Source organism: Tenrec ecaudatus, chromosome 15, assembly GCF_050624435.1.
Source record: "Tenrec ecaudatus isolate mTenEca1 chromosome 15, mTenEca1.hap1, whole genome shotgun sequence".
In the NCBI taxonomy this organism is placed as follows: domain Eukaryota; kingdom Metazoa; phylum Chordata; class Mammalia; order Afrosoricida; family Tenrecidae; genus Tenrec; species Tenrec ecaudatus.
The window spans coordinates 56,807,075-56,834,251 of NC_134544.1; the positions used below are offsets into that span (position 1 = coordinate 56,807,075).

General features: G+C 43.2%; 1 protein-coding gene across 1 annotated transcript in view; it reads left to right on the top strand.

The window, feature by feature from the left end:
• Positions 1–20,698, top strand: part of CLUL1 (clusterin like 1) — a 33,207-nt gene extending 12,509 nt beyond the window's left edge. Inside the window, exons 4-7 of the mRNA XM_075533116.1 lie at positions 3,418–3,847; positions 10,164–10,301; positions 13,458–13,672; positions 20,516–20,698. Of these exons, the coding sequence (XP_075389231.1) occupies positions 3,418–3,847; positions 10,164–10,301; positions 13,458–13,672; positions 20,516–20,698 (966 nt within the window). The remainder of the gene's footprint in view (positions 1–3,417; positions 3,848–10,163; positions 10,302–13,457; positions 13,673–20,515) is intronic.
• The last annotated feature ends 6,479 nt before the right edge of the window (positions 20,699–27,177 follow it).

The following is a 27,177-nucleotide window of genomic DNA, read 5'->3' on the forward strand; positions in this document are numbered from 1 at the left end:
TGCCATCCCTTGGGAATGCACAGTGTACAACTTAGAATATCCATTTCCCTATAACAATTCTGCATGTACCTTTCCAAGAAGTCCCCTTTTTGACCTTGTGTTTGCCATTCGTAAGCACATCCCCCCTAGATTGTAAGCTCTGTAAGAGCAGGAACCACCTCTAATTTGTCTTTGAGCATTGAAGGTATTCGATAAATATTTGCTTAATTATATTCTGAAAAATAGAATTATAGTCTCTGATTTCGACTTCTTTAACTTTTCCCCCTGGAGGCCAAACATTTTCAAAGGCATTCTCTGTCTCCTCTATTTCCTCTGCAGTGCACTTGACCTCTTGTGTGTGGTACATGCCTCTAGTCCTGTGCATGGTCTCTGGCTATTTCTGGCATAAGGAATCACAGAGGGAGGTGACCTGCGCTGCCTAAGCTATGTTCCATAACAGGGTGCAGTTCTATTGGCCTGGCTTTCCCTTCCTTGTCAAAAAGTGAGCCAACTGTGAAATGAGTGAAATTTCATATTTCACTCTCCATATTATAACATACACATATTATAATATACACAATGCCCAATTACAAAGGAAGCAACCCATCAGATAATGAATATGCCAACTTAATTTGCCTCCACTGGTAATTTCATCTGCTCTATTTTTATAGTCTCTGTCTCTCTACAGTAGACCGGAAGATAGTGGAACAGCGCTGGCTGGAAGTCAGATGTGAGGGTCATTCCTAGCTGTGACAATTGTGTGACTGCATGAACATTTCTTTGGGTTTTAAAGTTTTGTTTTGTGGATGGGGTCAAGTAAACAGAAGGTGGTGGAGGGAAAGGCAGAGCCAGATAGTTGGTTTTTTGTTTTTTTTTTTTGAGAAAGGCAGTCTTTTTTTAATGTTAATATCATGGTCATTTAATGTTACATTTTAATGAAATTATCTGCTTTACTTTGACTCAAAGACATTTTATTTTTCTATAAACTCCTTCCTGAGAGGGGATCAGGTCATGTGTTTTCTGAGTTTTCCATGTACAACCTATTGTAAAGAAAGAGAAGTTTTTAAGTACAATTTCTTCACTTGAAGTTACCTATGATAGGTGTTCTGTTAAATAGTTCCCCATGCACAAAAGATAGATCATATAATTATAGTTTTATATATACAGAAACATACATAAACACAGACAACCATATACACGTCCATATACAATATGTGAGCCTATGTATGTCTAGAAATATACTTGGTAGTGTCTAAAGAAAGGTGTATAATTTTCCATAAGTTTAATCACACCATATATTTTTTAAAATACTTTTATTGGGGGCTCTTACATCTCTTGTCAAGATCCATACATTTATCCAGTGTGTCAAGCACATTTGCACATATGCTGCCACCATCATTTTCAAAGCATTCTCTTCCTACTTGAGCCCCTGATATCGGCTCCCCATTTCTTCCCCCTCTCTCCCCCCGCCCTCCCTCATGAACCCTTGATAAGTTATAGATTATTATTTCCATATCTTACATCATCCATCGCCCCTCACCACCTTTCCATTATTCGTCCCCCTGGGAGGGGGTTATAAGTTGATCCTTATGATTGATTTCCCCTTTCTCCCCCCACCCTCTCCTAATCCTCCTGGTATCTCTACTCTCAGGAGGTTTATCTATCCTGGATTCCCTGTGTTGTGGGCTCTTATCTGTAGCAGTGTGCATGCTCTAGTCTAATCTGATTTGTAAGGTAGAATCGAGGTCATGATAATGGGGTGAAGGAGGCATCAAAGAACTAGAGGAAAGTTGTGTGTTTCATCAGTGCTATACTGCACCCTGACTGGCTTATCTCTTCCCTGTGACTCCGCTGTGAGGGGATGTCCAATTGTCTACAGATGGGCATTGGGTCTCTACTCCATGCCCTCCTCCCCATTCACATTGGGTATTTTGTTCTGGGTCTTAGATGCCTGATACCTGATCCCATTGACACCTCATGATCACACAGGCTGGTGTGCTTCTTCCATGTGGGCTTTGTTGCTTCTCAGCTAGATAGCCACTTGTTTATCTTCAAGCCTTTAAGACCCCAGATGCTATATCTTTTGATAGGTTATGCACCCATTTTGTCTTCAGTGATCACGTCGGGAAAGTGAGTGTCACAGAATGGAGAAAGGCACAGTCTTCAAAACTTCCTGAAGAATCCTCTGAATGGCACTGGGATGTCCCAGCACAGATGTTAGAGAGTTGATCATGTTCAAGAACATTCAACAAGACATCAAGCATCACTAATGTATAAGGGCAACCCTGTTCTTGCCGGGACTCGGGGGCACACAGATGAACTGGAGCCTGGGCAACTGCCAGAAAATCTCTCCCAAAGTGGTCCCTGAAATCCCATAATTAAAACTACATTCTTTTGCCGATAGCCCAAGAGAACTGTAACCCCTCTTATGCATACCATTCCTAAACAGAGTTACCCGTTGAGCTGCATCAGACAGCTGTGCGGCGGTGTAAATTGATTGATCTTTCCTTTACTGAGATCAATTTATGAAGAGAGAAAGAGGACAGTATAAAGCCACTAACATTCGACGGAAGACAAAAAGGAACAGAGAAAGAGGTGAATGAAAAACAAGAGCCTTCACCACGGTTTTGGGACAATCTCCATGGCGCCCGAAGACCATGACATGCCAGCTGCCACTGGCGCATTAGGCTGTGGTTCTTCAGCAATACTGACAGATGTCCTTTGTGGGCATCACTGACAAACTGAAACCAGACGAACCTCAGATCCTACTTCCAAAATCACAACCCAAGTCTGTTATAAAAACACCGGGAAAAGTATGAGTGGATTATTTTAAGTTAATCACCTCATCCTCGCCCAGAATTGTTCTTCATTTAGAATGATTACTATACATTAACTTTAAAGTTGGTGATTTAAAAAAAAAAAAAGGCCCAAAGGCTAGATCAGAGGATGTACACTGGTACAGATAGGAACTGGAAACACAGGGAATCCAGGACAGATGATCCCTTCAGGACCAGTGGTGAGAGTGGCGATACTGAGAGGGTGGAGGGAAGGTGGGTTGGAAAGGGGGAACCAATTACAAGGATCTACATGTGACTTCCTCCCTGGGTGACGGACAACAGAAAAGTGAGTGAAGGGAGACGTTGGACAGGGTAAGATATGACAAGATAATAATTTATAAATTATCAAGGGTTCATGAGGGAGGGGTTTTGGGGAGGGAGGAGGGGGAAATGAGGAGCTGATGCCAGGGGCTTAGGTAGAGAGCAAATGTTTTGAGAATGATGAGGGCAATGAATGTACAAATGTGTTTTACACAATTGATGTATGTATGGATTGTGATAAGAGCTGTATGAGCTCTAATAAAATGAGTAACCCTAAAAAATGGCCCAAAGGAAAAACTTAATCTCTTCTTCCATTTCTTTCCCCCACCCCACCCCACAGATTGAGCAGTTTATCACAATGATCCATCGGTTTTTGTTTCCTTTCCATGATGATCATGAAAGCGATGCTCCCACACTTGAAAAGCAAATCGAGGAAGGAGAAGACGTGGTCCAGATTGAGGGTGTGTTCAGCCAGTTGACTGTGGACATGGCCTCTCTCTTCAACAGAAGTTGCCATGTCTTCAAGCAGATGCAGCAAGGCTTTGACAAGGCTTTTCAGTCATACTTCTTGTCCGATACAGACTTAATCGAACCTTACTTTGTTCCAGCTTTAGCCAAAGAGCCAAAGGAGGAAAATCTTCCACCGACTTGGGACATTCCCAACTTCTTCCAACTGTTTAGTAATTTCAGTCTCTCGGTTTATGAAACTGTCCGTGACACAGTGGCTGGGATGCTGAATGCTGCAGAGTGCTTAAGAAAACCAGACAGAGGCAAGTGTTAAAAGGTGGCTTTATTTCTCTGTGCATCGTGATGTCACATTTGAGGAAATGGTCGATATGTCTGAGGCAGTGTACTGTATTTCTCGGAGTGACCATTTATGGTTCACTGAAGTTAAAACCTCTTAAAAGAAGCCTTGACTTCTGCCAAACACGTTCTCTCTTCCATTGTTGCTGGAAACCCTGTAAAACGGCTTCCTCTCTTAAGAGCAAAATTTCAAAGCTGAAAAGCAGAGATGCCAATAGAATAGAGTAAGAAAATGAAAAAAAAAAAAAAAAGCACTTGCCTTCTTTCTTTATTTTAGCTGACGTGTAGGATCTCAGCTCTGTTCTACTTGACCACTGAGTAATTTCTTTAAAATGAGGCAGGATTGTCAGTTCCCAGTTTGTGAAGAAGCTTAAAATTGTGTAGCCAATTTCCTTGAAGTAGCTAAGGAGCCTTGGCAGAACGGTAGGATATATGTTAGGCTGCTACCCATGAGGTTTGCATTTCAAGTCCACCAGCTTCTCTGTGGCAGAAAGAAGAGGCTAGCTGCTCCCGTTTCTTGTCTCAGAAACCCAAAGCATGCACTTCAGAGGACAGCATGGAAGCTATTGGCATGTCTGATCAGAGCACACAGGAGCAAACAAAGAGGGAAGGAGAGAGAGTAGAACACATCCTGGTCCACAAAACCTGCTCAGAGCAGCTAATGCACAGAGAAGACCATAGGGGCCCCCACCACGAGAAACGACTTTCCTCACTGATCCATTGTGGGACTAGGGACAACACTGGAGGCACAGTGTGGGAATTGTGCTGGATCTGACCCTACCACATGGGGGCGAAACCCTAAGAGTGTGCAACAGAGCAGCAAGGGGAGCAAAGCAATGAAGGCCCTGAGAATACCAAAAATAGACTTTGGGGCCAGGATATTTGCATGGGACTTTCATGACTTATCTGGGCAGGTGGCCTGTGAGAGAGAAACCATTGTCCCTTGAAATACGACCTAATCAGTTGACATTTGGGGGCCTTCGCTTCTTGTTGATGAAGAATAATGGCTCTGAAAAAACATCTATGTCCAAATCCTCCAAGTCCCTGCCGAGGTTAGTCACAGGGCACGGGGAAATTACGGTCGCTAATTAGGATGTAATAAATAGGGAGATTAGTCTGCATTATGCAAGTGGGCCCAAGGTAATCCCAAGTGGCATTAAAAGTAGATGAGGAAGCCAGAAAAGAACCAACCGAGATGGCAGCACAGGAATGAATTGTCGAGGAAGGCGGGTGCCTCTAGAAATTTTAAGGGGAACTTCATTAAAGGGTCATGGCATTAGGAGGGCTGAGAACCACTGCCTTAACGTCTTCAGAATGAGCCAGTCCTACCAGCACCTCCAATTTATGTCAGTAACACCCCTTCCAGACTTTTGGCCACTAGATATGCGGCCAAGTCTGTGTTACAGCAGCAATAGGAAACTAATACATCCCTCTTTTTAAAATTATTTTATTAGGGGCTCATACAACTCTTATCACAATCCACACATACATTAATTGTGTAAAGCACATTTGTACATTCATTGCCCTCATCATTCTCAAAACATTTGGTCTCCACGTAAACCCCTGGCATTAGCTCCTCATTTACCCCCTCCTTCCCCACTCCCTCATGAACCCTTGATAATTTATAAATTATTGTTTTGTCATATCTTGCCCTGTCCGATGTCTCCCTTCACCCACTTTTCTTTTGTCCGCCCCTCAGGGAGGAGGTGATATGTAGATCCCTGTAATCGGTTCCCGACTAATATATCCCTCTTGTCCTCATCTACTGCGTGCACGCTGTATGCCAGGCAGACTTCTTTGTCATGATTTCCTGAGCCCAATGTAGAAAAACAGCAAAAAGTGAGTAATGACCACCATGAAAGGAAGGCAAAACAAACATCTAAAATATATTGGTATTTAATATTTTTTTTTATTTTACTGAATGTGGTTTCATGTTAGTCTTCTTATGGAATAACTTCTTTTCTCTTGTGGCCTTCCTACACTCCAATTCCTGATTCTGTCAAAAGAGACTACAATGGCTCTTGAAATCGGCATCACTTGATTCAGAAATCCCTGGAAAGAATAGATGAGATTGTGTTTTGTGGGTAGTGGGTGCCAAAAGATCTGGGTTCTAATTCTACATAGACTGTTTGTGAGCTGAATTTCCCTACGAGGGGAAAAGCAGAGCAGAGAGGGAGCCCGCTGCCATTGAGTTGATGCCGATTCAGAGTCACCCTAGAGGACAATGTAGAACTGCACCAGTGGGTTCCAAGACTGTAATTCTTTACAGGAGTAGAAAGCCCAGTCTTTCTCCCAAAGAGTGCTTAATGGTTTTGAACTGCTAACCTTTCAGTTAAAAGCTCAATGCATAACCACTGCCCCAACAGGCCTCCCTTAGATAGGGAGACTGGATGACATACATATATCAGTGATGGCACCGGAAGTAGCTGCCTAGGAGAGTTCTGAGGTGCTGTCTTGATGTGATTGAAATGCTGTGATGTGTTACCTCCCTGGGGTCAGTTAAGGAGCTGGTGTCCTATTGGTCTAGAATGTGTCATCCCAGTTCTACAAACAGGTGCTCAGCTCATCTAGGTGCTGAGAATAAAACAGTGATTATGATACAGCCCTGACTTCCGGGAGCTCAGTTCAGAGAAAGGAAAGCAGGCAGGTCAGTGGACAAGACCATTTGCTGTTGTTAGTTCTTATTGTGTCCATTCAATGCCACGTTCATGATCAATGACCTCTTTGACTCCATTGTTGCAGCCACTCTATCATCCACCTCACTGTGTCCGCTTGCCTTTGCCAGCCCTGCACTTTACCACCGAACATGGTGTCACTCTCCTGAGGGCGTGCCCCAAGCAAGCAAGTAGAAGTCTTGGGCAATATTCTGTGATTCCTGGAATTTTTACTGACTAATTTTCAGAAGTGGATCACGAGACCTTTCTTCCTAATAGATCTTAGCCTGGAGCAGTGGTCCTCAACCTTCCTAATGCCGAGACCCTTTCATACAGTTCCTCATGTTGTGGTGACCCCCCAACCATAAAATTATTTTCGTTGCTACTTCATAACTGTCATTTTGCTACTGTTATGAATCGGACGACCCCTGTGAAAGGGTCGGTCCCCACAGGGGTCTCGAGCCACGGGTTGAGAACCACTGGGCCAGAGGTTCTGATGAAACATGTCCTGCCATGCGTGGCACTGTCGGCATCTGGAATACCTGTGGCATGGCTTCCAGCCTTACCCCAACTTGCCGGCCTCCCGTGTGCTACAACTGACAGATGAACTGTAGTATATGAGCGTAACAGGGGGCTTCAGGGAGTTTCTGGGAAAATGTTCAACATTACTAGCTCTGAGCAAAATGCACATAAAATCTACAGTGAAATAACATTTACTTCCATTTAGGATGGTAAATATTTTACAAGATAAACTTTAAAGGAACAGAAAATAACAAATGTTGGTGGGGATGTGAGGAAATTGCAACTCTTATACAAGGGGGTACCCCCTCAAAAAATGGAAAAAAGCTCTGCTGGGTGGAGTTTTCATAGTATACTCTCCCCACCCCCAAAGGTGAGTATTGAGCAACTTGCTCTGAGTTAGAGCACCCAGTGGCATCATCTGGGAAGGTTCTCTCTGGTCACAGTGAATTTTTTCATAAAAGCAGTTTCACTCAAACCTTGTTTTTTGTGATGCCAATTTAAGAGAACAGCATGTGGCTGTGAAATTTTGTTTCCTGCTTGGGGAAAATGCCACAGCAACTGTTGTGATATTGAACAGAACTCACAAGGACAGTGCTATGGGAAAAACTCAAGTGTACAACTGGTTTTCTCGTTTCAAAAAAGGTGAAAATGTTGATTTATGACAAATCTCATTCTGGACATCCATCAGCTTCCTGAGCTGGCGGAAATGTCAACTTGTAGTGCATTTGGAGTTCGTTCCACCAAGTCAGACTGTTCATCAGGCTTTCTATTTAGAGGTTTTGAAAAGATTGCATAACAGTGTGCGACCTAAAAAGGCCTGACTTGTGGCAGACGGGGAACTGGTTTTGCCACCATGCTAATGCAATTTCTCACGCAGCCATCTCAGTGCACCAGTTTTTGGCAAAAAACAGCATTCCTCTCTTTCCTTATGCATCTTATTCACCTGACTTCACTCCATGGGACTTTTTTTTCTGCAAATGAAGAAGGACATGAAAGGACAGCAATTTGATGACATAGAAAAGGTGAAGAAAAAAACAAAGGAGGTGCTGTCAGTCATCCAAACAGATGAGTTTTTAAAATGTTTCCAAGAACAAAATTCCAGATTTGACAAATATATTAAGTGTAATGGAGAGTACTTTGAAGATGTTAAGGTTGTTTTGTAAAAAAAATTTAAATGCATAGCTGTGGGAAAAAAATTCCTTTTTGTGGGGGCTACCCCCTCGTACATTGCTAGTGGGAGTGCAAAGTGGAATTCATTGTCTGAAATATGGTAACAATTCCTCTAGTGAAGACAACTTGCTTATGACCCAGCAATTCCACTCCTACATTACTTGTGCTACAAAGACTTGAAAGCAGAGTCTGATAGAGAGACTTGTCCCCCAACATTTGATGCTGCACAATTCACAATAACCAAGAGATGGAAAGCTAAACCCCCATCAATAGATGAATGAATAAATGAAATGTGGTTCGCAACCACAAGGGACTACTCAGCCAGCGGGAGAAATGAAAGTCTTGATACATACTGTGATGCAAGTGGAAATTGAAGACGTTATGCAGAGCGAAATAAGTCGACTACAAAAAAACAAATGTTGTATTGACCTCACTTATATAAAAAAGGCAAAAGTAGAGCAACCAAAGTTTATTTGTGGTAACCAGTGGGGGGAAAGAAAGGGGAAAGTGGGTTAAAGATGGTGGAAAATTGAACTGTTTACATGTAGGGTTACGTAGCCCAATTATTGTAATTTCTGTCAATAAGTTGTTCTCCTATAAAAAGTTGAAATAGCAAAATATTTGTGATAGATATGTTCCTCACTCCCAACAAGTCAATTCCAACGCATAGTAACCTTGTAGGGCAGGGTAGAACTGCCCCTGTGGGTTTCTGAGACTATTTTTACTGAAGTAGACTGTCTTGTCTTTCCCCAGTGGCTGGTAGTTTTGAACTGCTAACCTTGTGGCTAGCAGCACAACACATAACCACTGTTCCACCAGGGCTCCTATAGATATATTTTCAATAAATAAATGAGTAATAGTTGAGGCTGCTTATGTCCAGCTGTACATTTCATGAGCTTGGTTTCCTTGATTTTGAATCTAGGGTCATAGTTTAATAAGACATCTGTTAATTGGCTAAGTAATTTGTTTGGTGCTTCTACCTCCTCACTGGTTTCATCCAAGGCACCATTGGTTTCTATGCATCTGTAGCAATGAGAGAAGAGAGTCATGAAAAGAGGATATCGAATGTGTGACTAACTGCCTCTATGAACTGATGGCCTCCTTTGCCATGAGACCACAACGGAATAGTGCCTATCACGGCTGAACAGCTGAACCAAAGATTCCACAGAATACACTTGAACAAAGAGGAAAAGGCAGAGAGCACAATTTCAAATTCCCGTGGGCTCTAGACTGTATGGAGCCACGGAGGGTAAATTGACCCTTGAAAGGAACTATTGTCCAGAGATAATCATTAAACCTTCAGCCAAAAATATCCCTGAAATCTTCTTAAAAAGCGAACATCAGTTTTTGTTTACAGTAAAAATAGGTGTGCTTTGAGTGTTACCTTCTTCTAAGAACTATGTGGGTGGAATAAAATAGACCAAAGCAGATTAAGAGATTTGATTTTCAAATCATCGCCACCTGAGGGGGCAGTGAGTTTACGTTAATGGGGGAGGGGGGGTGCCTGGAAGAACAACTGAGCAAAGGAAGCTGAGAAAGGTTGTACCCGTGGAGCATGTGGTCGCTGTAGCTCAGTGTGGCAGGGGTTGGATTGCTCTCAGTTCTGCCATGCATGTTCTCCGCAGCGGCAACAAAATTCAAAGGTGAAATAAACAATTTTCATGATTCCTTCTAGACAGCGAAAGTATGCATTTAGATGGGGGTGTGTGCTATAGTAAACTTCCAGTGATGAGCATGCTTGATTTTAGAGTATATGCAACTATATTAGGTAATCACATTTCCAAGCTAATGATTGCACAAATATGCGTTCCTATACTGAGAACTGGGGGTGGGGGGGCGCTTTTGAAGGAAGTGATAAGAAAAATAAATGACATTATATCCACTTCTTTAAAGTGAAATTTTAATAACATAACATGAAAATGCCGTGTTGCTGCAGAGCCCCAACCTGGAGGCCTGACGTCCAGCAGGGTTCCGGTGCCCGGCGGAGGGCTGGGCGGACACCTGGACCAGAATGTGTCAGAGTGTTTCCAATTTCAAGAAAGATGTCAAAAATGTCGAGATTACTTGTGGGGAGGTAAGTAATTGTTATTTTCTTAGGTTTCCATGGTATTCTGGTCAGAGGTTAAAAATAATCATAATAACCAAACAAAAGCATTTGGCATTTATCTGCTTTTTTCAAGTATACACTTTCCCATCTGGAGGACTCACATTAGGCCTGAAACCTCTTAGTATTTCAAAATGTGTCAACTCGCCATTTTTACATTAATTAATCCCCTCATTGTCCTTGTGAAGTTCTCTGTCTCTCTCCCTCTCAGGGTCAAAGACCAAACAAGCACTGACGTGCACAGAAGAGAAAAACGATAAGTAAATATGGGCCATGAATTCCTCTTTATTGTGAAGAGTGAAAAACAAAACCACCAATGACAACTTACTGACGTTGGCAGCCAGGTGGCCAAACATCACATGAAGAGATCCTCAGGTTTGATAGCCCCAAGAGAAATAAAATTAAAGCAACAATGAGATACCACCTCACACAGATACTCCTAGCCAAAAAAAAGCTGCCAGAAAATCATAAATTCTAGAGAGGATGTTAGTCTGGGTACTGTAGAGAAACAAATCCACAGAAACCCATATGTATGAGAGAGAGTTTTCTATAAAGGGTAAGGGCACATCAAGAAAACAAACCAGCCCAGTGCTGACCAAGCCCACAAGTCCACTATTAACCCTTATGTCCAACACCAATCCACAAAGTCCTCTTCTATCTCACAAAACACACACAATGATGCTGACGGCAGGAGGAAAGCCGAGTCAGTGAACGTGTAATCATCTCAGTGCTGGCAGGGGTCTCCACACAGCTGCTCCAGCACCCAGGGCTGCATCGGGGTAGGTCCATGTGGCTTCTCCCTCAGTGATGTCTTGCAGGAAGTGAGCCTTGCCAGGTGAAGCAGGGAACTGGCTGAGGCAGCTGCACCGTGTTCCGACCATCACAAAGCAAGAGACCTGAGAACTAGTGAAGCGAGGCTCACTGAGCCATTGATCTCTCCGCCTTTCAATTAACCCCACATGTGTTTATTGGCCAAGTTGGCACAATAAACCTTAACTATCTCAGAGGAAGTGGAGAGGATGGAACCCTTGGTTCCATTGCTGTTGAGGCTGCAGATCTTTACAGCCTCTTTGAAAACAAAATGGCATTTCTTCAAGCACATGCAAACGGAACTACCTTTGATCCTGAAACCTCTCTCCTTGGTAAATACCATAAAGAAATAAAGACTTTTGCATTATAGGCTATGTGGATGAAATGTCAACAAAACTGGTTTTTTTTTATAAAAAGTGGAGAACAAAACATGAACCGATATATGTACATCCATCTTTATGACAAATTTCTATAATAACAAAAAGATAGGAATAATAAAAAAATATCATTCGCGGAGGAATGGGTAAATAAACTCTGATATATATGTACACTGGAATATAATGTATCCTTAAAAACAGTGGTGAGCCTGTCGACCCCCTCATGGCATGCACAAAATGGGAGGGAATGATGCTCAGCAAAGTTATGACACCGTTACTATAAAGGGAAAAAATGGTTTTAACGCCAAAAGAAAAGGCTTTGAAGACTGTGACAAGGCCAGGGCCGGGGGCAGGTGGGGCAGGGAAAGGAGAGGGAGCTGTGAATGGAAGGTGGGCGGGAAAAGAAGGAGAAAGGGAAGAGCAAGGAACAGGAACGTGAACAAGAGCAAGCCACTCACCCAGCGGCATCTCATCCTGGTTTTGATTTATCCCTCGCTGGACCATGAGCATTTCTCCGTATGCGTGTTAGCCACCTGAAAGTCTTCTTTGGTGAACTCACTATGTCCTCTGCCCATTGTTAAATTAGATTATTTGTCTACTTCTTGTGGAGATGCTGAACTTTCTATGATTTTAGAGATTAGTCCTTTGTCCAGTAGGTCATTGCTAAAATTTTTTCCCAGTATGTGGCTTCTCTTTGGACTCTTTTGGTGTAAATTTGGATGCACCTAAGGGTCTTGGGGAGTCCCCAGTCATCGATTTTATCTTCTGCTGTGTGTGTATTTTTTTTAATGATTTTGATGGTGTGTTTATGCCATGTATGAAAGCCCCTAAGTTGATTCTGATTTTTTTCTCTAGTGATCTTTACAGTTCTGGGTTAACGTTGAAGTCTTCCATTTGTCTTGAGCTCAATTTTGTGTGTGGACTGAGGTGTGGGTCTGTTTCAATCTTCTGTGAGCAGAATCCAGTTTTGCCAGCCCCGTTTGTTGTAGAAACCATCTCTTCCCCATTTCATGGTACAGTGGTTCAAACAGTTAACTACCAACCGGAAGGTCAAGAGTTAGAACCCCCAGCAGCAGCTCCACAGGAGAAAGATGTGGCGGGCTGCTTCTCTAAAGATATACAGTCTAAGAACCCCCAAGGGGCAGTTCTGCCTGCCCTCTAGGGCAGCTAGGAGACCAACTCAAGGGTTCTGTTTTCATGTTTGTTTGTTTGTTGGCTGCAATTCAGAAGGTTATTGTGCAGTAAGAGAAAACTACTACAGAATCTTAGTGGGTTTTGCCATAAAGCTTTCTTCCCACTCATACAAGACAACTGACGTCTGAGTCGGGCTCTGGTCCACACTCCTCGCTCAGGATGACGGTGCTCCGGCTGAGCCCAGTGTCGCCGTTTCCACCGTCAGAGACAGGGTGCATTGCAGGCCTCCAGCAGTGGGACACGTCAATTGCAAGGTGACACGCTCTCCTTCAAGGCGGTGGAGAACAGCAGTCCCACACATAACCCCTGAAGGAGAAGACGCAGAATGTCCCACCCTATGCTGCTAATGACCTTCGGAAAGAGTGAAGTAAGGAGGGAAAGGGAGACAAAAGAAAGTGCTATTAACTGAACCGCCACCATTGAGCCGCGGGGCGATTTATTTATTTATTTCACTCATTCCCACTTGGCCTCGCTGAAAATGCACGGGGTCCAGAGACTCGGGAGTTGCCATCGAGTGGGTGGCAGTGCCCAGGTGTGAGGAGTCGAACTGTGCCATTGGGTTTCCAAGGCTGTGGCCTATTTTCAGCAAGTCACCAAGCCTCTGGGGGAGTCCAATGACTACCTTCCCTGTTGGCACCCAAGTCAAAAGGCTAGAAAGTATAAAGACTGGGATTTTAACCCTCTTCTGCCCAATTCCAAACTTCGTGCACATTTTCTTGAACCAGGTTACTTTTGTTTCTACTAGACTGTCCCAGTGTACCTGCACTGCACATCGAACTCAATGAGGCTGCGAAACTGGTCAACATAGCCAGTCAGCAATACGCGCAGGTCCTCCAGATGACCCAGGATCACTTGGAAGACACCGCATACCTGATGGAGAAGACGAGAGAGCAGTTTGGCTGGGTATCTGAACTGGCAAACCAGACTCTGGCAACTGAGAATACCTTCAGTCCAATAAAGGTAACAGCAAGACCCAAGAGCATACTTGGATTTTTTTCTCTCTTAATTTGCTTACTAATTGCATCTGAACATCAAAAATCAGGCTGTGGGATGATATTCATACTTCCCTGACAAGTTGATTTCAAAACAGTGCGTGGTCTTTAGATAACAAGGAGTTTTATAAAGAAAACCAATTCAGGACACACGAGACTCTAACCCAGAGATAGCTACTTCTACTTGTATTTGCAGTGTAATAACACAGAGCGAGAACTTGGAAAGAATTGCTGTTTTCACAAGGGAAGATGTCCAGGAAAAGCAACTTGAGTTCAAAGCCTGACTTGGAAGTTTACCAACTCTTAATCTAGGGAAAGTTTGTGAACTTCTGTAGACGTCCATTTCACTGCCTATTGATTGGGAATAATGATACCTGCCTTAACATGTATGTACGGAAAGCAGTTAGTATAAGTTTTGTCGACAGAACAAGAGGTCTGTAAATGATAACACTCCCTAATTTTTGACATAATGGACTGCTGATTTACCTTGAAAACTAAACGTATCTATGTATCAGTCTTGCGGAGAAAGACGTGGCTGTCTGTTTGGTAACAATTTAGTTATGGCAACAGCGTGGAACAATTCTGCTCTGTGTGCAGGATTGCTAAGGATCAGAAATGTTGCAGCAGCAGTGGGTTTGGAGTTTTTTATACTAATCCGGAATTCTGACGACCCAATGATTAAGTGCTGGGCTGCTAACCTAAAGGTTAAAGGCTCAAACCCACCAAATGCTACGCAGGAGAAATAGATGTGGCAGTCTTGCTTCCATGAAGATTACAGCCTAGGAAACACTATGAGGCAGTTCTTCTTGATCTTAGAGGGTCACTACAAATCAGAATTGACTTAATAGATACAGGTTTGGGCTTACATGTTAATATTGACATAAAGAACATGTTGCCATACTAAATTGCATCTCTGCCAGGTCTCCTATATTCAATCGAGAACTCTTTTATGTAACATAAACCCCAAGTGCATTTGCTAGTAAGTGAATTTCTTTCCCCAACAGACACATACACATGATATTAATATGCAAATGGTATTATCAGATTTGTAAAATTATCTGTATATAATATACACTGTGGGGAGCAACTGAACCATGGTCTCCTGATTAGCATATAATTTGGTCTCCAACCCAGGGATCCCTTGTACCAGTCTCAGCCGTTGCTACTGCTGACTCCTTCACATACACACACACACACACACACACACACACACACACACACACACACACACCGTCTCCAAAGGTTTTGCTCTTGGAGTTAAATATGCTCAGGGCTCCCTGCAGAATCAAACTGAGGGGAGAGGTCACATGATAAGGCATCTTTGCTAAACTTTCCCCTTTTCGACCCTGTCTTCTTGTTCTCCATAAAAGTTTCATATGAGAATACACTGCCTCATTGTGAATGTGCATGTATTATAAAGTTTTATTGGGACATAATATACAATTCAGTAATCATTATCAATAGCATGCAAGTCAATAATCATTATCACAAATATTATACAATTCAATAGTTCCATCATCTCAAGAAGAGTTGTGCAGTCATTGCTACAATCGATGTTAGAGCATTGTCTTTAACCCTGTCCTCCTTGCTATTAGCTGTCCACTGCTCCCCGTCCTCCCCTGCTCTACCCACCAAGGGATCAGTAATCCAGGTACTGTCTCTGTAGATTCACCCATACCTGGTTTCATATGCTAAAAACCATAAAAGAAACACAAAACAAAGAGTCAAAAAAACCTAACAACAATAACAAAATAAAATAGAGAAAGCCCCAGTTGAAAAGGAAACAAAACATTAAAAACTAGAGCAACTTTAAAATGGGCCAAAAGAGAGAACAAATCATAAGCTGTTAGATTTTAATCTAGCCTGCCTATTCACATCCCTTTTACTTTTCCTCCTGTCCCACTGTCATGTTGGACCTTCATTCAGCTCTCAGGAATTCCTCTGGGCTTGCACTTGATCAAGCCCCACCAGGCATCCTACGCACTCCTCACCATTGATTTTAGATCTCTTGTTTGTTCCCTTGTCCCTGAGTTTGGTAGCTCCCCCTTCCCTTTCCACCACTTCCTCCTCTCCCGTGCCCCTCCTCCCCTGTTGGTTCCCTTGTTTTCTCCTTAGGATTGTAAAGCTAGACATGGGGGGCTGGGGGTGGAGGGGGAGCTTTTAAATAGTTCCAGGTCTGCCTGTTGAAACCTTAGAAATGTTTTCCGATGGGTCTGATGAGGTGTCAACCTCTGCTCCCCCAAGTTGGATTTCAGGATTTCTCTGGGCTTCTTTGTTTGGCTCCCCTTGCTGCTCTGTTGCACTCCTTTGCTTTTCTCCTTGTGTGTATGTGGGGGTGGGGTGGGGGAGGGAATGGGAGGGGTACACAGACCAGGCACAATTCCTGTACTGTGTGTCTAGTGCTGTGCCCCATAGAGCTGTGGGTCGGTGAGGGGACATGTGTCTCATGGTGGGACCGGTCTCTCTCTCTCTCTCTCTCTCTCTCTCTCTCTCTCTCTCTCTCTCTCTCTCTCCCTCTCCCTCTCCCTCTCCCTCTCCCTCTCCCTCTCCCTCTCCCTCTCCCTCTCCCTCTCCCTCTCCCTCTCCCTCTCCCTCTCCCTCTCCCTCTCCCTCTCCCTCTCCCTCTCCCTCTCCCTCTCCCTCTCCCTCTCCCTCTCCCTCTCCCTCTCCCTCTCCCTCTCCCTCTCCCTCTCCCTCTCCCTCTCCCTCTCCCTCTCCCTCTCCCTCTCCCTCTCCCTCTCCCTCTCCCTCTCCCTCTCCCTCTCCCTCTCTCTCTCTCTCTCTGTTTCCCTCTTAGTTCAGTGGTGTCCTCTGTGGCATACTCTTCCCGGAGGGGGAACTGCTAGAACTTTTAAATGAGTCAAAAGGGGATCAAATCAGAATGTTACATTTGAACCACTTAAATCAAATGTTACCTTTTAATCTACTGCAATCGTCTCTATCACTCTTTCTGTCAGATAACCAGGCTATTGGCATCCCTAGGTTATGGTCAGAGGGAGCTCACCACAGGGTGTGTGTGTGTGTGTGTGTGTGTGTGTGTGTGTGTGTGTAGATCTGTAAATGGATGTGGGGCTTCCCCTTTCATCCCTAAAGGGTTGTCGTCTAAGTGAGGCATCACTAAATCCACATGGAAGAAGCACGCCAGCCTGTGTGATCCAAGGATTGTAAATCACATCATCCACGTCCTAAGGAGAACGTGGTATCAGAGCTTAAACTGTGAACTCCTGGTTGCCAGGGGCTACAGTGCCTCTTTAAAAGTCACTTGTGTCAGAATGTCAGGCGATGCTTCTATGGAAGCTGACGTTCCAGAATCCCGTGTTTCACTCTTTTTCAAACTGCAAAGTTTTGACCCAGTGTGGTTTGAGAAATAATTTTAGAGAGTCAGAGCCATGCATTAAAATATGTAAGTTAAATAAAGCCGAATAAGAAGACTAAAAGAGAAAATAGTGAAGTGCGTTGTGCATGGTAAGTCATGTGCACATGTCGTGGACCTTGTTTCCAATGTGTGGTGGTCAGTGTGGTTGTGTGTGTCTCCTGCACACATAAATCATGGGGAGTGCCATTTGTTAATACTGATTACAGTTAAAATACCTTGAAAGCCCCTGCTCCAATCCCCTATTCACACAATAATTTTATTGTCCCATTAGATAATACCCTAGGATAAAATAATTCAATACATTTGATCATTCTCACACATATAGGACCTTATTTTTAAAGGAAATGTTCTCATATTGGACAATAAAATTTTACAAACATTTTAGCAGTACTTAAAAACAACACCTTTTTATTGTGAATTAGATGACCGAAGACCAAATTGACTTCACATTCAATAAATGGGTACCCTTGTTTTTCATCTCATTCACTGCTATCCCCACAACAAAACATAACTTTCTCCAATTACTCCCCATTTTGCCTTCCTTCTTTCCTAACCTTTCTGAATTTTGTCCTGGAGAAAATGCTGCCTTTCAATCTCCTCTGGTTGGTCATTCTCAGGCTTGTGTTCTCCACTAGCGTCATTGTTCCCCTTATAGACCTCTCTATGGTTCAGCCAAAAATTAAGCCATAGAGGTGAGTTCAATTCCAGACCTGAAGGTTGGCCAAGAGCCATAGACCCGGGGGTTCATCAGTTAGCATGAGATCAGTAAGACTGGTCATTTGTGATTTTGAGTTTTGTTCCTCATTTCTGCCCCTCTCTATCTAGGACCATGTAATACCGTTCAGAGCAGTTGCTAGTAGTGGGAGCTGGGCACCATCTAGCTCTTCTGGTCTCAAGGTGTGGAGACTGATTTCCTTCCAGTCCATTCATCCGTTGGATTAATTGTTTCCATGGGTCTTCAGTTTTCGTTTCTTTCCTCTGGACAGGGCGAGATCAATAGTTGCACCGTAGATGGCTACTCACAAACTTTGAAAGAGTCCAGTTGCTACTTCCAAAGAAGAATGTAGAACACTATTTTTTGTGGACTATATTATGCCAACTAACCTTGGTGTTCCCCTAAAGTGTTGTCCTTGGTCCCCAAGCCCAACTACACATGCCCTCAAGGTGTCTGGTTATGTCTATTAAGTGTTCAAACCTTGCCCTCATATGCTCCATCACATTCACAGAAGCCTTGTGGCAAAGGTAAATACAAACATAAAAATATCCTCCATCAAACCTGCATATATATGTGGGCCTACCTTCCATCTCATTCAGCCTGCATATCTCTCCAAGCATCGCTTGCAAGCTCACCGTCATTGCGGGACTGTGCATATAAGAAGATTTACTTCTGTTGCCTTTAACTCTTGCTGCCCTCCCAAGGTCTCCCCTTTAGCAGTACCCTTAACAGTTAGAAAGTCATTGCCAATAGCTAGCTGCCATCATTCCTGTTTCATTCCATTCTATGCTTCAATTTGCTTGCATTCTAGTGTCTCTAAGCGACACTAGCAGATTTATCTAGTTATAACAAATGCATTTCCGTATCAAAAGCCTCATTTTAAAAATACAATAAAACCCATATAAACAATTGGTGTTTGTATGGATTGTGGTAAGAGTTGTATGAGCCCCAATAAAATGATTTATTTTTTAAAAACCATATAAAATAAGGTTGTAGTTTTCAAGTCTCCATCTTTATAAGCTGCCGGTCAGGCCGTGACCCAAGACCTCCCATCCATCACCCTAGAAGGTAAGTATTACTATTTTCCCGTTTTCAACGACATAAAACGGTTAAGTAAGTTACCTGAGATCCCACAGGTAGAGCTGGCGTTCAAACTCAAGCAGCATTTCTCCAGAATTAGTGAATTTAGCCGCATTGTTAAATTGCCTGCAAATTATTTTTCCTAATGCAGCTCGTGTTTCATCATGCAAAGCCACAAAGTAGCAGGGACTGAAGGGGAACCTTGTATAAGGAATACACAAATTTAGCAGGTGAAAAAATTATGCTGACTGCATTGTGGGAAAACATTATGTTAAATACTCTTTCATAAATCAGAATTAACAAGTTACCAGTTTCTGTTCAACCACTTAATGTTTTGCTCTCTCTCTCTTATATATATATATGCATGCACACACATATAGTTGGGGATCTAATAGGAAAGTATCAGTTTATAATTCAGGATCTGAAATTATTCAGGATACAGTTCTTTAATGGAGACAGCCTCTTTTCAGCCATGCCCACAGCAGACCTCTCTCTGGCTTTTGTTTTTGATACAGGAATTTATTTGAAGATGTTTTTTAATAATTCTCTTAAGACTGCCTCAGGTTGCATGCCAATACATTTACATTTAAATTATTAAAAAGCAAATATATGCACTTGGGAATTCATTTAAAGAATAACTAACGTGCATTTCAGTTGACTAGCTCTGGATAAATATCATACAGACACCCCCATAAAAAGAAAACTCAGTAAGAAACTTGGCCCGTCATACTTAGTTCACAGACCATCCGCCCCTCAGCTTCTCCTTGAGGTGGTGCCATTCAGCAAGTTCTGGCCAGTAAAGTAGGAGGAGAAATGACGAGGGTGATTTGTAGACTGGGATGGTGAAAAGCCCATCCATTCTATGTCTGCTGAGAGCACAAAGAAAGCTGTGCGTCCCATTATGATGAGCCAGGAGATGGCAGCACCTGCGTCAGTCAGATTCTTGGGTGCCTGTGTGGTGCAGAGAAGTAGATGGTAGACTAGATAGATAGATAGATAGATAGATAGATAGATAGATAGATAGATAGATGTACAGGTCTAGATAGATGATTGCTGTCTAGTTTTCTACAACTCCTGGTATAACAGAGTAAATCAGGGCTTTGTCCTGTATCATCCTCATGCCAACAGCTTGCTGGAGCTCAGCGTTGTGGCCACTGTGCTAATTCATCTCACCAAGGGTCTTCATCCTCACGGGTCTTCTGCTTCACCAAACAGTACATCTTCCCAGAGTGATTAATCCCCCTGCTGACATTTCAAATGTCTGCTGGGATCTATAAGGTTTTCCGTGGCTGGTTTGGGGAATTAATCCAGTAGGCCTTTCTTTCTAGTCTGTCTTCATGTAGAAGCTCTGTTGCAGCCTGTGGGTGAACCTGCTCGCGTTCAAAATGCCAGTGGCACAGCCACCACAGCAAGACCCTCTGTGAGGTTAGCCCTGACCATCTCGTCAATGTGGTACAGAGGCCTTGTAATAAGTGTGTTGCGTGAGTGAGAAATAAATGTCTGTCATATGAAGCTCCTGGCATATTGGGCTCATTGTAACCTCGGCACAACCTAGCCTGCCATGACTAATGAGCTTTAAAGTGAATCTTAAATGTGTGCTTGGGACTTAATTTTTTTTTATTGTAACTCTTCTTCTCTAGGTAGCGCCAAGTGTTCATGAAGAAAAAACGTTAAGATATGATAAAACAATGATAGATTTAAGCATTCTGCCTTCCCCTGATTTCACGCTCAAGATCGAAGAGAGTGCTGAGACTTCTAGCTCTTTTGGCCACGTGGTGGCGAAAGTTCTACAGCATCTTAAGGAACATTTTAAAACTTGGTAAGCAAAATGTCTAACTATGAATGCTTTGTTCTCAGGGATCAATAATCTGTGACAGGAAACACCCAAAGGAGTTTTAAAATGCCTGGGAAATACGCTCAACCTCTTTAAGACTCGAAGTGCTCATCGGGCACACACCTTGCTGTGATGCAGGAGGATTTGTGAGTGTCAGGAGCGTGTTCCTTGCCCAGGTGGCAGAAGGAGCATCTCAACTGGGCCTGCTTTCACCTTTTCTTTTTTTGTTTTAAAATCATTTTATTGGGGGCTCATAAAATTCTTATCACAATCCATACATCCATTGTGTCAAGCACAGTTGTACATTTGTTGCCATCATCATTCTCAAAACATTTGCTTTCTACTTGAGCCCTTAATATCAGCTCCTCATATTTCCCCTCCCTCCCTGCTTCCCCCTCCCTCATGAACCCTTGATAATTTATGAATTATTATTATTTGGTCATATCTTACACTGTCCAACATTTCCCTTTACCTACTTTTCTGGTGTCCATCCCCCAGAGAGGAGGTTATATGTAGGTCCTTGAAATCGGTTCCCCCTTTCTACCCCACCTACCCTCCACCCTCCCGGTATTGCCACTGTCACCACTGGTCCTGAAGGGGTCATCTGTGCTGGATTCCCTGTGTTTCCAGTTCCTATCTGTGCCAGTGTACATCCTCTGGTGTAGCCAGATTTGTAAGGTAGAATTGGGATCATGATAGTGGGAGGAAGAAGCATTTAAGAATTAGAGGAAAGTTGTATGTTTCATCATTGTTACCCTGCAACCTGACTGACTCATCTCCTCCCCTCGGCCCTTCAGTAAGGGGGTGTCCAGTTGCCTACAGATGAGCTTTGGGTTTCCACTCTGCACTTACCCTCATTTATAATGATAAGATAAGATATTTTGTTCTTTGATGCCTGATACCCGATCCCGTGGACACCTCGTGGTCACACTGGCTGGTGTACTTCTTCCATGTGGGCTTTGTTGCTTTGGAGCTAGATTGCTGCTTGTTTATCTTCAAGCCTTTAAAACTCCAGACACTATATCTTTTGATAGCCGGGTACCAGCAGCTTTCTTCACCACATTTGCTTATGCACACATTTGTCTTCAGCAATCGTGTTGGGAAGGTAGGCACCCACTGATATTAGTTTTTGTTCTTCGATGTCTGATACCTGGTTCCTTCTATACCTTGTGGTCACACAGGTTGATGTGCTTCTTCCATGTGGGCTTTGATGCTTCTGAGCTATATGACTGCTTGTTTACCTGCAAGCCTTTAAGACCCCAGAGGCTTATCTTTTGATAGTCGGGCACCATCAGCTTTCTTCACTGTGTTCGCATTTTCTTTTTCACCTCTCCTGCTGCTGCTTTTGTCTTTTCATTTCATCTTCTCTATCCCTTCCTCCTACACACTCTATTGCCTTCCTGGAAAAAAAAGAAAAAGAAAAAAATTCTCAGCACTTCCCTGGCTATAAAAAACTTGTGTACTACACCCCATGGTCCAGGGTTAAAATGTTCGTTTCTGCTTTTGCAGCTCACCTGAATCACTCTAGCACACTCTAGGGGATGGCACTGCACATTTTGGGAACCACTGCATGCTAACCTGTATCACACTATGGGAGAAAATACAGAGACGATGCTAAAAGAAAGGGGGAGAGACGTGTGAGCAAACAGACAAGAAATAGTGTAATGTCTTAGGGAGCTTCCTATTCGTTCTACCTAGGAATCTCCAGTCTATCTGAATTAGGATTATGCTTTTAGGTGCAAACAGCCAAAACCAATCCAGCTAAAAGGTAAATGGAAGGATATAGTTGACTCACAACATCAGTGGGAAATCTCCAAAGGCATGGCTGGGGTAGGGCAGGGACCAAGATCGGTCAGCATCCAGGGCATCAGGAATGGACGGATGGGCAGCTGCTTGGAGGGAATGGCTATTACGGTGAAACAGCTGCAGCTGCTTTCGTCTGTCCTCGGGTCACTCTGATTAAGATGTTTGACTTCTGGAGTGAAATCTCACTGTCCGCCTTGGGCTGTATATGAGAGAGTATTGTCTTGATTTATGGCCCCAAGAGACTACCTGCCATCCTTACTCATCAACAAATCTCATTTCAAATGGTCACTTCTTCAGTGACATCCTATGACCCTAAACTCCAGTTTGTCCTCCTGAGATGAGGATGTGGCAAAGATGTTGAGAAAAATGTGATGATGTGATGGAGAAGGTAATAAAGAAGTTGAAATTGTTCTAAGAAAGATAAGGAATGTGATAAGGATGTAATGAGGACGTGATGTGATGGAGAAGGTGATAAGGAAGTTGAAATTGTTCTGAGTGATAAACAAATTGAAATTGTTCTAGGTGGTAAGAAAGTTGTGATTGTTCTGGGTGAAACTTTTCTAGGTTTGCAATAAGAATAGAAGAAGGTGTGATGATCCCAACCTTGCATAAAGTCCAGCTTAACCAACAGTTCCACTTCTGTACCCTGCAGCTTTTTGAAGAAACCACAGCTTCAGCAGATAGCTGCCTTTTAACTCTTCAATGTTAGCTATAAAATAAAAAGGGGGGATTATAGAGAATCACTGAGTTTTAACTGAAGTGTACTGGTGACTCTCTTAAGACACTGTGTCTTTGTGTTTTCCCAAGTTCAGAGCCGCAATGAGTACACTGAGAACACAGCTGCCCTAGTTAAGATAAGATTAGTCCCAAGGAGTTGTTTGTGCTTAGAGCAATTCTATCAGGACTCACGCAGTTTCCTCTGTGCTATTGGAATGCTTCTACCCAGCTGTGCAACCCCACCAGTCCCCTCACGCAAACTCAAGCTGCCCCAAAGGGATACTTTTTTTTGGTGCAACCACACTTTGTCCAAAGTATTGTACCCCAACATGACAACTCACCATCTTTGCCTTCTGGTCACCCTAATTCCACAACTCACTATTTACACACCAGAAGAATTCCAAGGAATATACACCCAAACCCACCTTCCCCCAACAGGAAGAACAAAAAGAGCCGTTTTTCTTCCGTTGGTCACAGGACTATCACTGGCCTCCTCCGCAGTAGCCTTGGGACTTAGCGGAGAGGCCCTGGCACATTCAGTACTAACCACGGACAAGCTAGCCATGCAATTCCAACTGGCCATAGATGCCTCCGCCGAATCCCTAGCTTCATTGCAAAGACAAATAAGCTCTGCTGCCCAAGTTGCCTTACAGAACCGACAAGCCTTAGACCTCATTACCGCTGAAAAAGGAGACACTTGCCTTTACCTGCAAGAAGAATGCTGTTATTACATCAACGAATCAGCAATATCAATGTCTGCCGCCCGTGCCAAGCCCGGAGTCCCTGCATTCTGTCTGAGTCCCTGAACTTCCCCACTACGCCCCATACAGCAGGAAGTAATCATGGACGACATCGTCCTTGTCCCCTTTCCCTATCAGACAGAGTCAGGGATGTCTGGTAAAAGCATGGACACCCTTCCCCCCAACTGAGTTGCCCAGAAGTGGGCTAGTTCTGCGATCAGCTGCACCCTTTAAAAGCACAGACCACCCATTTCATTGTTCCTAGAACCAGAACAGACTGACCTTGTACAACGAGGTAACAGTCACGTACGCCCACATACGCCCCATTGAGCAAAACCACATCTTACATCAACTCTCCAGAAGCTTCAACGGGTGGGGAGGGTGGGGTGGTATAAAAAACCCTCAAGCGCTCCCGTGGCATGGCTTCCACAGCTTCACTTTACTGTAGGCTGTTGAACCCATCCACTAGTCCCCAATAAAACCTGTTTTTTAATCAGTACTGGGTGAGTTTGGTCCGTCTCTTCTCGTTTCATGCCTCAGTTTACCTAACATTTGTCATAGCTTTTTTTATTTCTTTTTTAAAAACTTTTTATTGAGGTTTGCACCAATGTGCAAAGCAAATTGGTTTTTTTCTTTTTTTAATCGTTTTATTCGGGGCTCATACAACTTTTATCATAATCTACACATACATCAACTGTGCAAAGCACATCTGTACATTCATTGCCCTCATCATTCCCCAAACATCTGCTCTCCACTTAAGCCCCTGGCATCAGGTCCTCATTTTTCCCCTCCCTCCCCACTCTCCCCACCCCATGAACCCCTGACAATCCACAAATTACTATCCTGTCACATCTTTCCCTGTCTAAAGTCTCCCTTCACCCACCTCTCCATTGTCCGCCCCACAAGGAGGAGGTCACATGCAGATCCTTGCAATTGGTTCACCTTTTCCAACCCACCCTCCCTCCACGTTCCCACCATCACCACTCATACCACTGGTCCTGAAGGGATCATCCACCCTGGATTCCCTGTGTTTCCAGTTCCTATCTGTACCAGTGTACATCCTCTGGTCTAGCCAGCCTTGCAAGGGAGAATTTAGATCGTGATAGTGTGTGGGGTGGGGTGGGGGGTGGGAGGAAGCATTTAGGAACTAGAGGAAAGTTGTATTTTTCATCGTTGCTATATCACACCCTGACTGACTTGTCTCCTCCCCAAGACCCTTCTGCCAGGGGATCTCCAGTGGCCTAAATGGGCTTTGGGTCTCCACTCTGCACTCCCCACCCCTCATTCACTATGGTAAAATTTTTTGTTCTGATGATGCCTAAAGGAAAAGCATATCATTTTGTGCTCCCCTCCATGGTACAATCACTGAAGACAAATGGGTGCATAAGCAAATGTGGCGAAGAAAGCAGATGATGCTTGGCTATCGAAGGATGTAGTGTCTGGGATCTTAAAGGCTTGAAGGTAAACAAGCGGCCATGTAGCTCAGAAGCAACAAAGCCCCCATGGAAGAAGCACAACAGCCTGTATGATCATGAGGTGTCGAAGGGATCAGGTATAAGGCATCATCAGAACAAAAAATCTTACCATAGTGAATGAAGGGGCAAGTGCAGAGTGGAGACCCAAAGCCCATTTGTCAGCCACTGGAGGTCCTCTTGCAGAGGGATCTAGGGGAGGAGATAAGTCAGTCAGGGTGGGATGTAGCACCGATGAAGAATACAGCTTTCCTCTAGTTCCTAAATGCTTCCTGCACCCCCCCCCCCACCTCTCCACCCCCACTATCATGATCTGAATTCAACCTTGCAAGTCTGGATAGAGCAGAGGATTTACACTCGTGCAGGTAGGAGTTGGAAGCACAGGGAATCTAGGGCAGATGATATCTTCAGGACCAGGGGTGTGAGTGGTGATACTGGGAGGGTAGAGGGAGAGGGGATTGGAAAGAGGGAACCGATTACAAGGATCTACATGTGACCTCTTCCTTGGAGGACGGGCAACAGAAAAGTGGATGAAGGGAGACGTGGGACAGGGCAAGATATGACAAAATAATAATTTATGAATTATCAAGGGCTCATGAGGGAGGAGTGAGTGGGGAGGGAGGGGAAAAAAGAGGACCTGATGCAAAGGGCTTAACTGGAGAGCAAACGCTTTGAAAATGATGAGAGCAATGAATGTACAGATGTGCTTTACACAATTGATGTACGTATGGATTGTGATAAGAGCTGTATGAACCCCTAATAAAACGTTAAAAAAAGGTTTAACAAACCAAATACACAGTGAAGAGTTTTACAACTAGTGATATTAAAAGTCTCAGTACATAAGGGTTTTCTATTATTTTGCTAAACATACATTACTTTTTTATTCTATTGCCAATTATAGATTTTATTTTAAAAACACACCAAGTCTATAGATAAAACTTATTAATATTTTAATTGTTAATTATTGCTGCTTTTTTTAAGGTAAGAAGGCGAATACATCTTATATTCACAAGCAGAATTACCTGTCACTGAAACCTGGTCATTCTGAAATACACAATGATAATGCAGTAAATGTAGTTTTAGGAAACTGGAGTAGTTATATATTATGAAATATTGTTTGTTTACTTACTGCAAATGGAAATTTATTAAGTGTTAAAATTGACTTAAAATTTATTTTTAAAAAATCGAATGCACTGTATTTTATTAATACTTTGCATATTAAATAAACATTAAATTATCTACTTGTCTGTTTTATCACCTCTACTACTAATATACCATTTTCTAAATATCAAAGTACTCTTCCTTCAATTTGCTTTTGAATTTATAATATATAATGACATTTAAAAATTTTGTAGTTTATTTATTTAATAAAAACATCGTTTCTGCATAATTTCTTCTTTGAATCAACATATCTCGTCTCTTTTAACAGAACCGTATATATCTTTTCAAAAAACAAGATGCTTTGGTTAGACAGCTACCTAACCTAACAACTTGAACGGTGGTGGAAACCATAATGGAAAAGCTCTCTGCTAGTGTATGTCAGTCAGGATTTCATCCTGGGGTGATCCGCATGACCACGTGGGTCAGTAAAGTGCATTTCATTGTGGCCCTAAAGGACGGGGTAGAACTGGCCATTAGGGTGTCTGAGTCTATAAATCCTCACGGGGCAGAGAGCCTCCTATGTCTGCAGTGGATCTCCCAGTGGGTTTGAAGCACCTGTCTTTCAGTTAGCA